Source organism: Otolemur garnettii, unplaced genomic scaffold (assembly GCF_000181295.1).
Source record: "Otolemur garnettii isolate 467f Iridium unplaced genomic scaffold, OtoGar3 scaffold00001, whole genome shotgun sequence".
NCBI lineage: Eukaryota > Metazoa > Chordata > Mammalia > Primates > Galagidae > Otolemur > Otolemur garnettii.
The window spans coordinates 35,042,812-35,058,441 of record NW_003852396.1 but is presented as its reverse complement, the minus strand read 5'-3'; the positions used below and the strand labels follow the sequence as shown (position 1 = coordinate 35,058,441).

Here is a 15,630-nt window from a genome sequence, read left to right as displayed (position 1 = left end):
AAAAAATTAGTAGGGCATGGTATAACCAGACTGCAGTGCCAGCTACTTGGGAGGCAGAGGCAGGATTGCTTGATCCCAGGAGTTTGAGCATGGGGAAGAGATCTAATTGGAGAAAGTGGATGAATGCCTCTTAAGTCATGTGGAAGAAGGCTTATTTGTATAGCACCAAAGATAAAACTAGGACCAGGGGGTAGAAGTTTAAAGAAAGATGAATTTGACTAATCTAAGGAATAGTATGCCTTAGGATAGTTTCCCTGACAGTGCAAAGATTTAACCACCTGATTCTTGCATTGGAGCTGGAAGAGATTGCATAAAATTCTCTTTTAAGGCTATGACCAAATGTTTCTATCATCCTAGGATAGAATAAAGAGGAGCCAAAAATGAGAAAAGAATGACTATGACACAAAGCTGTGGAAGAAAAATGAGCAGAGAGGAGCTAGAGAGTGGAGAGAAGGCTGAGGAGAAAGGAAGAGGGAGGAAAACTGGGAGATAGAGAAGGAGTATGTGGAGAAAAGACAGGAAAGACATGGGCATGTGAGGAAGTCGGGGAGGGGTGGGGGAAGGAAAATAGCACAGGAGGAAAGGCAGGGAGAGGAGCAGAAAGGGTCTGAACATAGTCTCTTACCTAAAGTGCCTGTTGGGAGCCACATTGAGATAAAAGAAGTGGATCTTTCTCAGGTATTCCTTTGTCTTCAGACAAGTCCTCATCTGGCTACCCAGAGAAGAAACAGCAGGTGAGAAGCCAGTGCTTTTCCTTTGGAAGGCCTTCTCCCCAGGAACTTCATAGTCAAGTAGAGATCTGTATGACAAAAAATCAGGAGAGAAAAAGTACAGCAAAGAGGTCAAGGACCTAGAGATGGTCCTTGCCACTGTTGGCCAGGGCAAGGAGGAGCTAGATCATGTGCCAGAGGGGACCCAACATGGCATTGTCAGAGTCTTTCTATCACCTATATTCAAAGATGTCACATAATGAGCAAATTATGCAACACAGGCAACTATATTCACACAAACATGTATATGAACAACCCTTCCCTTTCTGATAAATCCTTCTGGATCAATTGTAATTACTGTGAGGTCAGTATTACATAATGCTATGTACAAATAATGGGAAGACTTTATCTGGACACATCACCCTGTAAGCCCACAGTTTTGGATCTTTCCTCTCTGTCAACCTCCCTAACCTTCTAAATCTGATATCTTATCTTTGCTTCCATGATGCTTGCTTTTCAAATCTGCATGAACGGCATGTCAATTATCTTCACTGTTCTCCCACTATCACCCAACTTATAACTTCATATCCTTTGCTTTCCTGCTGTGATCCAATAGTGCATCCTTCGGCCCCCTCAAGCCTGTACCAATACTCTCATTTTCTTATTCTTCTACCATACTGGCCAATAAAATTATTATGAAAATTAGTCACCAAAAACCCAAAAGCAAATTACCTGTACTAACAATTTTAGTTCAAGTGACCTCAACAGACAAAAGCAAAAATAAGAACCCACATTGGAGTGATTAAACTTGGACTTAAAAGGTCAAAATATACTAGTTAACATTAACTGACCCAAATTAAATCAAGTTATCCCAGGGATAGAGAAAAATCCTATTCTACAGTTTAGAATAGGAAGATCGATTGAGGCCAGGAGTTCAAAACCTCATCTCTACATAAAAACAAAGCTTGGCATGGTGGGGTATGCCTATTATCTCAGCTACTCAAGATGTCTCTAGAGCCCAGGTTTTCAAGTTTAGAATGAGCTGTGATCACACCATTGCTTTCTAGCCTGAGCAATAGAGGGAGACTCAGAAACAAAACGAAACAAAAACCAGTAGAGTTTATGACCTTGATGTTGGATCAAGGACATCTTAAATGGTATAAATGCTACTAAAGGTTCATTTCTCAGCAGTTAAAATCCTACATAATATAGCAGATTCAGAAGACCACAGAACCAAGAATGCTGATTTGTCCAATCTCAACTGTGGGGGCTCCTTCTGCCCTGATGTCTTAGTACAAATCCTCAGACACAGCATTGTCATGGAGACGGAGGAGTATGTGGCGCTACCTCTTTCAGGCCTCACATGCTTTTGTACCTAACCCAGTTCCCAGCCCTGCCAAGCACCCAGTTCCATCCCATCCTCTGCTTCCTTCCTTGCCTCAAGAAAGCTGAATTCTCAGCCATGTGCTAACTTCCTCAACTTTACTTGCCTTCTTCCCCACTTCTGTTCCCCAAATTGAGAGAAAGAAGAATCTTTTTTCCTCTGCAAGGCTAATTCCTCCATTAGTGCTCTGGATCACTTACTCCCTCTCTACATTATACTTTTTTTTCTTTTTTTTTTTTTTTTTGAGACAGAGCCTCAAGCTGTCCCCCTGGGTAGAGTGCCATGGCATCATGCTCACAGCAACCTCCAACTCCTGGGCTCAAGCGAGTCTCCTGCCTCCGCCTCCCAAGTAGCTGGGACCACAGGCGCCCACCACAACGCCCGGCCATTTTTTGGTTGCAGCCGTCATTGTTGTTTGGCGGGTCCAGGCTGGGGATTCGAACCCGCCACCTTAGGTGTATGTGGCTGGCGCCCTAGCCAGTTGAGCCACAGGCGCCGAGCCTATATTATACTTTTAATCTCCTCTTTTTACCTTAACCTAATTATTTATTCAATCTACAAATATTTCACCTCCTAACCTGCAAGATATTTCATTAATCTAATCCAGATCCAAACTCCTTCATGTACTTTCCCCTAATGGCATGTAACAAATACTCCAGAGGAGCAGCCAAGATGCTGTTCTTTTACTTTATAGTACTTAGTATAATTTGTAATAATATTTTACTTATATTAATTTACCTATATCTATCTCTTTTTAAAAACCCCACAGGAAGGGACTGAGTCAGTCTCATTCATTTAGGCATCCCCAGCATCTAGCAGTTTCTGATACATATAAGTATCCAATAATACTAATTGAATGAACGAAGTCCTGGAAGGATAGTCCTAAAGAACTTAATGCAAATCAAGCTATATTAGTGATACCTCAGAGGTTTACTGCTAGGTTCAAATAGAGGGGGAAGAAAACTTGATTCCTTTCCAATATCTCTGCTCATTGTCACTTCAGTTAAGTTTCCTCAGGAAAAAAAAAAAACAACTTATATTCAGGGCATAGGACAGTATTTTGAAAAGTAAAAAGTCTGGGGGCAGCACCTATGGCTCAATGGGTAGGGCGCCAGCCCCATATACTGAGGGTGGCAGGTTCAAACCTGGCCCCGGACAAACTGCAACAACAAAAAAACAGCCAGGCGTTGTGGCAGGAACCTGTAGTCCTGGCTACTGGGAGGCTAGGCAAGAAACTTGCCTAAGCCCAGGAGTTGGAGGTTTCTGGGCAATTAAAAAAAAAAAAAAAAGGAAAAAAGTCTGCTGGGGTTAGTGAAGGTGTAGGTTGTCAGCACTGGTCACCTTCTGTCAGGGCCCCCAAACCTGGCTATCTGTCCAATATTAGTGCTTTAAAGCCTCAGGAAAAACTTGACCCCACAACAAACCCAGACCAAATACTGATGCCAGGCATAGCAGCTCATGCCTGTAATCCTAGTATTTAGGGAGGCCCTGGAGGGAGGATTTCTTGAGGCCAGGAGTTTGTGACCAGCCTGGGCAACACTGCAAAATCCTGTCTCTAAAAGAAAAAAAAAAAAAAAAAGAAAAAAATTAGCCAGGCATGGTGACACATACCAGTAGTCCCAGTATTTTGGGAAGCTGAGGCAGAAGGATTGCTTAAGCCCAGGAGTTCAAGGCTATAGTGAGCTATAAAAAATTATGACTCAGGGAAGTGATTCAAGGGCTGACCTCTGAAAGGGTCAGGGTGAAATCCCATCCAGTACTACTGCTAACTCTACTCTGCCTTAGAGCTGGTTTAGTTCACACAGATATGTGTGGTAGGGCCACTCACACAAGCACTCCCTAGGAGTATCTTGAGGGAAGGACCTAATCTATACCCACCATCCAGGACCCAGCAGACATAGGCCCAGAAGTGAGGCTTGGTGATTATGAATGAATTAGAAAAAGAATGAAGAAGATTTCACACCATTTAAGAAAGAAGTTGGAAACTGAAAAGTCAAGCTGTTTTCTAAAGCTTTGGCTGCCTCATGGCTAACTTCTGATTTTCATTAATTTCTGCATTTCTTTATGGGGATTATCATTAAGACCACTGGGTTTATTTTGCACACAAGAAAGAAGAGAGGAGCAACCTCACACCAGCTCAGTTTGGGATCTGGCTAATCCCTGTGATCAACAGACAGCTGGCTCTAAACATCCCAGTGGCCCTAGAGGCCCTCATAAACTTTTTTCCTTTGTTTAAAGCTCCAAACTGGGTTCTTCACTTACCTAGTCTCTCTTCTTCCAATAGGCTCCTTCTCTGCCTTGTCAGTGTCATAGGTTTCATAATGTACAGGGATGTCTGTCGCCAGTGCCAAAGGAAGGAGACTAAGGCCATCCAGCCACCAGGCCTCTTCTAGGGCCACCTCAGCACCAACAATACCCAGGCTGTGCTGGAACTCAGGCAATGTCAATGGTCGCAACCATGTAGCCAACTCCTCCCTGAGTTGTCGCGCACCCCACCGGGCCTGCACAAAAGGGCAGGCTGGGCATGGGGGCCCATGATGGAACCTCTGCTTGTGTAGATGGCAGTCAGCATGGGAGGCACTGTCTAACAAAGAGTTGTCTGGAGGAAAGGCCTTGTCTATGGCATCTAGCAGGTCCAGCTGAAGCTGGGATTGAACCCTGGGTGCCCAGCAGTATAGCTGCTCTAGGAAGGGCAGTAAATCAAGGCACCCGACTAGCAACTCACGATATGGAGGTAGCAGACCCAATACTGCATGAAGGTAGCGCCAAGCTGCAGGACTACCATCCTGCAGCACTGCTGAGAAGAGAGTTCGGAGCTCAGCTACCAGGAGCTCTAGTACTGTGGGGTGCTCTGCCTCAGTCACTGGCTTCAGGAGCTGCCTCTGTCTCCTCTGGCAGGGCCCAGGCTGTTCTTTGCTGTCCTGGACATGTACAGAGTCTTGAGACTTAAGGACATCAGATGATGCCTCATCAGGGAACAAATCTACCCTACTCTCCTTCGGGACCAGGAGGAGCTGGGCATTCAACTGCTGTCGGAGTGTCCTTGCCCACAGCTCAGGGTCCAACTCCCAGTTCCAGGTTCTTGGATGCCGGGCCTCACCTGCATGGGCTGGTCCAGGAGAGGGGCAGGAGGAAGGACCTTAGAGTCTGGGCAGGGATAGTCAGGGTCAGTGGGGATGGAGGGAGGGAGAGGAAGGGACCTAGGACAGGGAAATAGATGGAGCTGTAGGGCAGTGCCAGACACTCTTGCCTTCCCTATTGGTCTCCCAAGACTCTGGTCAGAAGCAGGCCCAGGACAAAGGCAAGAGTCCTCCATGGAGGGTCCTTCCCACCTCAGTACCCTATCCCTCTCACCTGGCCTACGGAGTATAGGAGGCAAGGGAAAGGAAGACAGCCTGGGTCTCTGATGAGGTTTCATTGAGGAGTGCCTGCTGGAGAAGTGAAGGAAGTTACACTTGGGTCCCAGTCACAGGCTCACCCAAATCACAGCCACCCGCACACAGAGACAGGCGCACACGCATTTGTAATTACTTGAAGAGGCAAATTGACACGTGGGACAGGGCTCACTCGGAGAACTCGGTCACAGCAAGGAACCTTCACTCTGGCTGGCGATGGCCTTAAGGGAAGGAACAGGTCATCACTCAAGAGGCAGCAAAGGCCCAGTTCCACTGCATCTTTGCCCACAGGCTGAGGAGGTCGTGAGGACAAAAAAACCAAGGAGGCAGCACAGTGAGTTACTTAGGATGTGAGTGGAGGGAGCGGAGGGGAAGAAGGGGCAAAGGAATGGGTCGGGAGACGGGGAAAGAGGAGGCGGACTCCAGGGCACAGGGACTAACTGGGGGTGGGAACGACAACAAGCCCTGAGAGCCAAAGGGAACATCCGCCCTCAGCTGTTAGGGCCGTTGCTAGACCCCGCGAGTCCCGAGCCTCCGCTGGCAGCATCCAGCAGAGCAGCCAGAAAGAGGCCGGGTCGGCATCGAATGTGGGCGGGGCCGAGGGGCAGAGCCAGAGCCCCGAGGGGCGGGATCCAGAGGCCCAGCCTGCAGGCTGAGCACTCCTGGGCTCTGGGTCTGCACAGGACCAGGAGGCGTCTGAGTAGCACGGTTGATTTGAGAGACTGGCAATCCAGAGGGCGTCGTAAGCAATCATAATCCAGGTTTCACTTCGTCCATTCACTGATCATCTAAGCTAGTTCCCGGTCCCACTAAGTTCCTTTTGGGACTTCTCCCAACATATCCGTGTACCCTACTCCATCTCCTAAAAAGAAGCCTGAATAAGACACAATCCTTGATCTTAGAAAGTTCAAAATCTAGTTGGGGGATATAAGGGGTATAGGCGTGACTGAATGATTTTTAAAAATTGAGCTGAACAATTTTTTTATCTTTTTTCTTTTTTTTTTATTAAATCATTGCTGTGTACATTAATGCAGTCATGGGGTACAATGTGCTGGTTTTATATACAATTTGAAATACTTTCATGAAACTGGTTAACATAGCCTTCACTGCATTTTCTTAGTTATTGTGCTAAGACATTTATATTCTACACTTAGTAGATTTCACAGGTATCCTTGTAAAATACACCATAGGTGTGGTCCCACCAGTTATCCTCCCTCCACCCATCCTACCCCCTCCCCTTCCCTCCTCCTCCTCTTTTCCTTCATCTTGAGCTGTAGTGGGTTATAGCTTTCAAATGGAAGTGTGGGTGTTTACAAATTGGCTTCATAGTAGAGCTGAGTATATTGGATAGTTTTTCTTCCATTGTGGAGATACTTAGCTAAGAAGAATACATCCCAGCTCCATCCATGTAAACATAAAAGAGCTAAAGTCTCCATCTTTTTTAACGCTGCATAATATTCTATGTTGTACAGCTGAACACTTTTTAAAAGTAGAAATTCAACCTCACCTCTCCTATGAAATGCAGATTAGTGTATCTGACTACCTACTTAATATCTCTACCTGAATAGCTAATAAGTGTCTCAAACTTAAAATGTCCAAAAGCAGTCTCCTAACCACTCCCTCTCCCAAAAGAAAACTGCTCCTTTTCCTGACTTTCCCATCTCAGTAAATGGCAAGTCCGTTTTTTCCAGTTGCTCAGGCCCAATCCCTGGAGTACCTCTAACACTGCTCTCTCTCACATACAAACACACATACACCGTAACACCATAACTAATTCTTTAGGGAAATATAGCCAGAATCCAACTATTTCTCACCACCTCAAGTGCTACAGTTGTAGTCTAAGCTGCTACAAATAGCATTTCTTGTTTGGAGTTTCCATGGCTTCTACCTGGTTTCCTAGTCCCTTTTCACAGGAAGATCTAGTACTCTTTTGATCAAAACTAACTCCTGATCATCTCATTCCCTCTGGTGAAAGCCAAAGTCCTACCATGACCTAAAGATTGCTGTTTCCTAACGGACTGCTTCCTCTGCAGCATTCTCTGTATTCACTCTGCTTCTGCTGTGCCTGGATTACACTAAGCACATGTCCACCTCAGAGCCTACGCACATGCTGTGCTTTCTGGTTGCATATCAGTTAGGAGATACACAAGCTGGGATGGGTAATTTTATGTGTCAACTTGACTAGGCTAAGAGATGCCCAGATAGGTAGTAAACGTTATTTCTGGGTGTGTCTGGGAGGGTATTTCTAAAAAAGATTGGTATTTTTATTGGTAGACTGAGTAAAGGAGATTGATTACCTCACCAATGTGGACAGGCATCATCCAATCTAGAGAATTTGTTCTCTGAGCTGTGACATCCATCTTCTCTCCTTGGACATCAGCACTGCTGGTCTTCAGGCCTTCAAACTTAAGATTGAATTATATCACCAGCTTTCTTGGTTTTCAAGCTTGCAAACAATAGATTGTAGGACTTTTCAGTCTAAACTTTTTATTTCTCTGCATTTTATTTCTGGGGAGAATGCTCACTGATACAGAAACTTTCTGTCGCTGTGTAACAAATTGTTAACACCACAGACTAAGCAGCTTGAAAACAAGACATGTGTGGTATCTCACAGTTCTGCAGATGACATGTCCAACATGACTTGGCTGAGATCTCTACTCAGGCTACTATAAGCCTGAAATCAAAGTGTTGGTTGGACTGAGTTTCATCTGGAGGATCTGTGGAAAAAATCCATTTCCAAGCTCATTATGGTTGTTGGTAGGATTCAAATCCTTGCAGTTTTAGGATTGATGCCCCTGTTTCCTTTCTTGCCATCAACCAGGAGGCCACTCTCAGGTCCCAGAGGCCACCTACCTTCCTCACCACATGATCCATCCATCCTTAAGTCAGCAATGGTGTCTCAAACCCTTCTCATGTTTCAAATTTTTCTGACCTCCCCTTCTGCAACCAGCAAAAAAACCCTCCTAGCTTATAAAGGGCTCATGTGATTAGGTCAGGCCCACCTGGAAAAAATCTCTTTCTTACAATAAACCATACACTAGACTATACTATACTATAACCTAATTACAAAAGTAAAACTGTCACAGTCACAGTCCCAGGGGACACACAGGGAAGATTAGGGAGCTATATCCCAGGAAGAAATCTCAGAACTCTGTTAAAATTCTGCCTATCACACACACGTTGTAATAAAAGACATAAAATACCATAGCTTAAACATGATGGTGTTTTTTTTTTCCTCACATAACTATCCAAGTATAAATATTCAAGGGCTAACATGGAAGTCTTTGAGTTATTCTGCCTTCTCCAAGGAAATAATCCTTGTCTTTAGAGTCCAAGAGTGTTCACCACTATGTCTGCTGAGTCCCATCCCAACTGATGATATGAGGGCAAAGAGAATGGAGAAGGTCTGCTCTTTCTTCTAAGGGCGCAGCCTGGTGACTGCACATATCACTCAATCACACGGCCGTGCCTTAATGTAAGGAAAACTACAAAATTTAATCTTTATTTTAGTGACATCTGAGCAAAGTCTCCAAGGAAAGGAGGGCAGCTCCTCCCCCTGTCTTTTGTCTGGTTAGTTAGTTCTAATATGTTTAGTGGTCATATGCCAAGATACAACTCAGGTGTTGTTCGTAAAGAAAGAAGGGGACAATGCACTGGGTGACAACTAGTGGCTTTTACCACTAGGTGAGCAGAAGAGTAAACCCTCTTTTTTCCAAGTGCCCTCAAGGCTTATCCCCTCATTTCAAGCCTCTGTTCAGATACCACCGTATTAGTGAGTTCTTCCCTAAGCACACACAGAAAATAGCAACACTCTCCCCAACATCATTATCTTCCTTACTTTGCATTATTTTTCTCCACAAAACTATTGCCATAAACATTTATTTGCATATTGTCTATTTTCCCTGACTAGAAATTTAAGCTCCATGGCAGCAGAGATTATGATTGTTCCTTATTCTGTCCCCACTTCCTAGTGCTCAGCAAGTAAAGGATCAGAAAATATTTGTGAAAAAAATACATAAATAATAATCACAATGAGTAAGAAAATAGGCTCTGGAATTAGACTGCCTGGATTGAAATCCTGACTTAACCACTTGATAGTCATAGGATATTTTACTTCAGCTTCATTTTTTTAAAAATGAAGATAATAGTTTTTTTCCTTACAGGGCTGATATAAGGATTAAATACATCAATGAATATAAAATGCTTTAGATTACACCTGGTGGATGGTAGGCACTTGATATAATTGACATGCATTGGTTCATTGGGTTGTGATTCATTTTGACATAATGGTGAACAAGACATAATAGGGTTCAGGGAGAGCATGAAAAAAAAAGCATAGACAACCCTTCCAGGAAAAGACAAAGAAGAGTTCCTGAGTCATAGTAGGCCTTAATGTTTAAGGCCTTAAAACAGAAGCCATCCCAAGACAGAAGGGAATTCTATTCAGTAACCTCTGCTGAGCCCTCAACACTGCCTTAAAAATTTAATTATGTTTCTTTTGTCAGTTTACTCTTCCATTCTGTGTAACACTCTTTCAAACCTTCTGTACTATTGTCTCATCTGCCATTTTCTTCTGTTTTATTCCCAAATGATGAGTTTCCCTCCTATTAAATAAAAAAGAAGATGATGTATCAGTCAGGTTCTCCAGAGAAATCGAACCAATAGGATTTATATATAAAGAGATTTATTTCAAGGAATTGGCTCACATGATTGTGGGGGCTGGCAAGTCCACAATCTGTAGGAGAGGCTGGCATGCTGGAAACTCAGGCAAAAGTTAATGCTGCAGTCTTAAGGAAGGATTTCTTCTTCTCTGGGAAACCTCAGTTTTGCTCTTAAGGCCTTCAACTGCTTGGATGAGGCCAATGCATATAATCAATGGGAATCATTTTTATTTAAATACATTCAATTTTAGATGTTAAGCATATCTATAAAAATTCCTAAACAGCAATATCTAAATTAGTGTTTGATTAAATAACTCAGTACTATAGCCTAGCCAAGATGACACACAAAAGCATCACACGTGCTATGTAAAAGGAGCTCTGTCAATCTCCCAATATCAAATCAAAAAAACTAGTTGGGTCTGCTCTTATACAATTTTCTCTCCTTCCTGTTACCTATATTAGAGGTGCTCCTCCTCTCTCTAAAGCCAACCTCTGAGACCCTTCTGTCTTCCCTCCTTTTACTAAATAAATATTTATTGAGCATCACCTATTTTAGGCATTGTTTTTGGTGACTGGTTACGTCTGGGTACAATATAATAGCAGTGAGAAAAACTATTGATTTGTGGAGTCTACATTCTAGTGGGAGAGACACAAAATAAATATTTAAAAAATGAGTACACTGCATAGCATATAAAAGGTAAAAAATACTATGAAAAAAACAGAGGATAAGGGAGGTCAGGAATATTTGAAGGGAGCATGGGTTATGATTTTAAACAGGATAATCAGAGTAAACCTTAATAAAAAGGTGACATCTGAGCAAATGAGGGAAAGGAGGGCAGCTCCTCCCCCTGTCTTTTGTCTAGTTAGTTAGTTCTAATTCTTCCTTTGAATCTCAGCTTTAAAATCACTTCCCAAGAAAGCTAAATTTACATTACTGAATTTTTCCCTTACAACATACATTCTTCTTCATAATATTCACCACAGCTATGATTTTTTGTCCTATGTTGACCTTCATACTATATCATCATTAAGTTCCAAAAGAACAAAGATTACATCTTCTCACGCCACCTGTTTCTGTATAGTTTAATCTAGCATTGGTAAAAACAGTCACTCAAATATATGTGGACTATGTGAATACATGGAGCATACCCAAAAAAGGAAAAACAGTTCAGAATTAGCATGACATGTCTAAGCATCACAAATAAAGTGATCCTTTTATAATCAAGGACACAAGAATTTAAAACTAAGGCAAGAGTGCTGAAGATGAGGTCTTCTGGGATTTGAATTAAAAAAGCCTCAGTTGCAATGCTAAGGAGTCTGCACATCACAGCAAGAGTTAAGTAGATGAGCATGTGATTATATTTACATTTTTAAAGAATCACTCTTGGCTAGTGTAGAAAATATATTGGTTGGTATCTCCCAATAACCACTCTCCTCTTCTTCTTGAGTAACAGAACCCCCAATTTCTAGCTGGGCAAATGACTGGTAAGAATAAAGATTACATTTCCCAGCCTCCCCGTAAAAGGATCTGGCCACATGACAAGAGTTCTGATGTGCAACTTCCCTTATATATCCTTAAAGGGAGGAGAGCATGACCTTTCACCACTACTCCCTGTCTCATTTTGCATCTTGGGATATTTATATGATGAAGAAATCTCTGTTCTTGAATTACAAAGATGGGGGTCATACCCCAGACACAAAAATTAAAGAGCTGCTAAGTAGCCTGGTTTGCAGATGACTGTAATGTTGCCACATCAGCTTTGGCCTAGATTTCTATTTGAAAGAGAAGAAAAGTTTGTAAGTCATTGTTATTTTGAGTCTCTGTTACATAAAACTGAGCTAATTCCTAGCTAATCAAAAGAGGTCCAGACTTGAGACAAAAAGCTGTTAGGAGACTGCTGATGCAATCTGTATAAGGGCTAATGAAAGTTTGATTAAGATGGTAACAATAAAGATGGAGAAAATGGAAAGAGTTAAAGAGATATTTAAACAGAACTATAGGTCTTAGAAATCAAGTGGAAACTGATTTCATGTTGTACATTTCCTTTAATATGTTAGCATTTCTACTTGAATTAGAAGCCCATTTATTTATTGACTAAACAGATGCCTAAACAAAAAATATATATCTTAATTTAAAATAAAATCTTAAAATTATTAATTACATGTTTAAAAGTTGAATAAAAAAAGAAAATTACAAAAGAAATTGAGAAAGAAAGAAATAAAAGGAAGAAATTGAGTGGAAGCTAGAATGACAAAGAGTGATTTGCTCTAGATGGGGCCCTTCAGGTGTTGACTAATCTGTGAATATTAAGAGTAGAAGATCTTATCTAGTGAAAGTTTGGATGAAAACATCTTTAAATCATTAGCAAAAGGTCAAAGTTAAATTTGCAGGTTCAGGGCCAAGTGCAGTGGCTCACACCTGTAATCTTAGCACTCTGGGAGGCTGAGGCAGGTAAACTGCTTGAGCTCACTAGTTCAAGACCGACCTGAGCAAAAGCAAGACCCCTGTCTCTACTAAAAATAGAAAAACTGAGGCAAGAGGATCACTTGAGCCCTACTTGGAGGTTGCTCTGAGCTATTATGCCCTGGCACTCTACTCAGGGTGATAGCTTAAGACTCTGTCTCAAGAAAACCAAAAACAACTGCAGGTTCACTTCTGTCTCTTCTGACAAAAGGCCTTTCTCTTAGTTATGTTCATAGTAAATGAAGCTGGGAGGAGACAGAAAGACGTTCAACAAATATTTGTCAAGCATATTCTATGTGCCAGGATCTGTGATAAGGCTACAGTAATGAATAAAATGACAAACTGTTAAAAGCGCTACACACCAAAAGCATGAGGAATTATGGGAGCTGGAGTCTGGGGAGAATTCTTTGAGGAAATGGTATTTGAATTAGAATCTCAAGAATGAGTAGAAGTAGGTTAAGTAAGGGGGAAAGCCTTGGAAGGTAGGAAACAAGAACGAATAGTAGGCGAAGTAAGGGGGAAAGCCTTTGAAAGGCCCCAAGATGCATGATAGCTGAGAGGACTTGAAAGAAGGCCAGTGTGGCTAGAACACAGAGAGGGAGAGAGTGAAGTGTGATTCAAATTAATTCAGCAAATAATATTGGCAGTCCAGTATTTGATAGTCATGAATAAGATAAAGCTATCTTTAAGTAGGCAGAGGTTGAATCACTTAGGACCTTGTAGGTCATGTTTTGAATCTGTTTTTGTCCTAAGAAAACTGGTGCAAAGTTTTAAGCACTAGTTTGTGTTTTGTGGCTGATAAGTGGAGAAGAGAATGGAGGGGTGCAAAAGTAGGAGAAGCAGCAACTGCAATAATCCCAGTGGGAGATTATGGTGAAGATGAAGAGAAGCAGGCAGAATCAAGGGGTGTCTAAAAACGTAAACTAACAGGATTGGGCAATTGAGTGAGGAGATAAGAAAGAAATTCCTAGGTTTCCACCTTCTGCAACAGGATGAATAGGAGGCACAAGAGGAAAGCTTATGAAGAAACATAGAATTTGGAATATTTTTGAGACACCTAAAGATGTCAAATAGCCTGGAAGAGATCTGGAAATCATCAGTAACTAAAGTTCAAAGTGAAAATGAAACCATTCTAGAAAAATTAGACCGAAAAAGAAAAGGACCTAAAGAAAGTTTTCAATTTAAAGACCAGGAGGATAAGCCTGAGAACATGGCTGAGAAGCTGTGGCTATAGCTGTAGTAAAACCATGAGAGTGAAATCACAGATGCCAATGAAAATGCGTCAATGCTGAGAAACTAGAAAATACTACCAAATGCTACTCACAAGTGAAGTGAGCTAAGGACTAAGAAATAACCACTGAATTTGAGGAAAGGTCACTACAAAGGTGAACTTAGTAAAAACTATTTCAGTAGAATCAAAGTGGTAGAAGTCAAAATGGACTAAGTTAAGAATGAAAATGGAGTGACCTATAAAATAGAGAGGGCCAAAGTGTCCATCTGTCTTGAGAAACTTATCTGTAAAGTAGAAAAGACAGGATGGTAACTCCAGAAGAAATGAGGTACAGAGTGGTTTAATTATTAACAGGGGAGTCTTTGGCATGTTCAAACACCGATGAGAATTCATTATAGTGGGTGGAAGTCAAAGGTCCTCAGAGAGAAGGACTATGATCCAGAACCCAGGAATAGGTTTTGGGCTTAGATGAGAGGGATGCTTGCTCTGTTTAGACAGGAGAGAAAGAATGATGCAGATGTATAAGAGTAAATTAGTTAAGATGTGGGATGTTGAGAGAATTACCAACTGCTAGCTTCTACTTTGTTTATAAACAACTAGGGTTACCTGCAGAAAATGAGGAAAATGGTAGGGAGTAATAATAGGTTTAAGAATGTTGGTTTGAGGCTGGGTGTTGTGGCTCACTCCTGTGATCCTACCATTCTGGGAGGCCAAGGCAAGTGGACTGCTTGAGCTCTTGAGTTTGACATAAGCCTGAACAAAAGAAAGACCCCATCTCTACTAAAACTTGAAAAACTAGCTGGGTGTTGTGGTAGGTGCCTGTAGTCCCAGCCACTTGGGAGGCTGAGGCAAGAGGATGTCTTGAGCCTTAGAGAGTAAGTTTGCTGTGAGCCATGATGCTGCCACGGCACTCTACCTAGGACAACAGAGTGAGATTCTGTCTCAAAAAAAAAAAGAATATTAGTTTGAAATAGTCATTGCAGGGAGCAGTAAAGATGACTAGAAAAATCTAGTAGGATTATAGGAGCCAAAACTCCATTTGAAGTAGGTAACAACAATTTCAGTAGTATAAATCTGCTCTATTAACAGTCCCTCCTTGGGTGGCATTTAGCTGTCCACATGCAAGCACAAATGTTTTCATTTTATTTAAGGGTCCAAAAGAGATGAAAGGCAAGGAAAGTCAACCTATTCCAAGATAAGCACTAGAACTTAAGCTGCAGAGAAATCTAATGAAGTAGGGTGCTAATGGAAAGAAGGTAGAAGAAAGGGTCTAAATGCTGCAGTGAAATCAAAGAACAATAGTAGAGTGAATGGTTCAAACAAAGCAGAAGGATGAAACAGATCCAAGTGTTTTGAAGATGGAACAGTTTGGGGTAATGACGATGGCCAGGATATAACTAAGGGAGTGGATGGCTCAAGACAGTAGAATTCACTGGCAAGTCCATCGAGGATCTAATAGACCAAAATACTGAATGGATTGTCTATATAAACATTAAAGTATCAAGGTGTGGGCAGGAAGACCAATGGCTATGTTTGTAAAATAGCAGAAGAGTAGTAGCTAATGAGATTTGTACACAAGTAATGAGAGAGGGTTATATGAATGAATAGCCCCAAAGGAATGAGACTTTGCAGAGGAGTGGACAGTTAAGTTCTGAAGCCACAATGGCAGGAACACCAAAATATCTCCAGTATGTATGCTTGTGGTGATGTAATGAAGGTCTGTCAATATTACTCCTAGGTGTCATGCTTAGAATATTACATTGCAAAAAAAAAGAATATTACATT

The 15,630-nt window shown here is 41.9% G+C and overlaps 1 protein-coding gene across 1 annotated transcript in view; it reads right to left on the bottom strand.

Moving 5' to 3' along the window:
• The window catches only part of DNHD1 (dynein heavy chain domain 1), a 94,397-nt gene extending 88,885 nt beyond the window's left edge, over nt 1–5,512 (bottom strand). Inside the window, 3 exon segments of the mRNA XM_023509892.1 lie at nt 626–799; nt 4,357–5,203; nt 5,449–5,512. Coding sequence (XP_023365660.1) covers nt 626–799; nt 4,357–5,203; nt 5,449–5,512 — 1,085 coding nt within the window.
• Nucleotides 5,513–15,630: the final 10,118 nt, after the last annotated feature.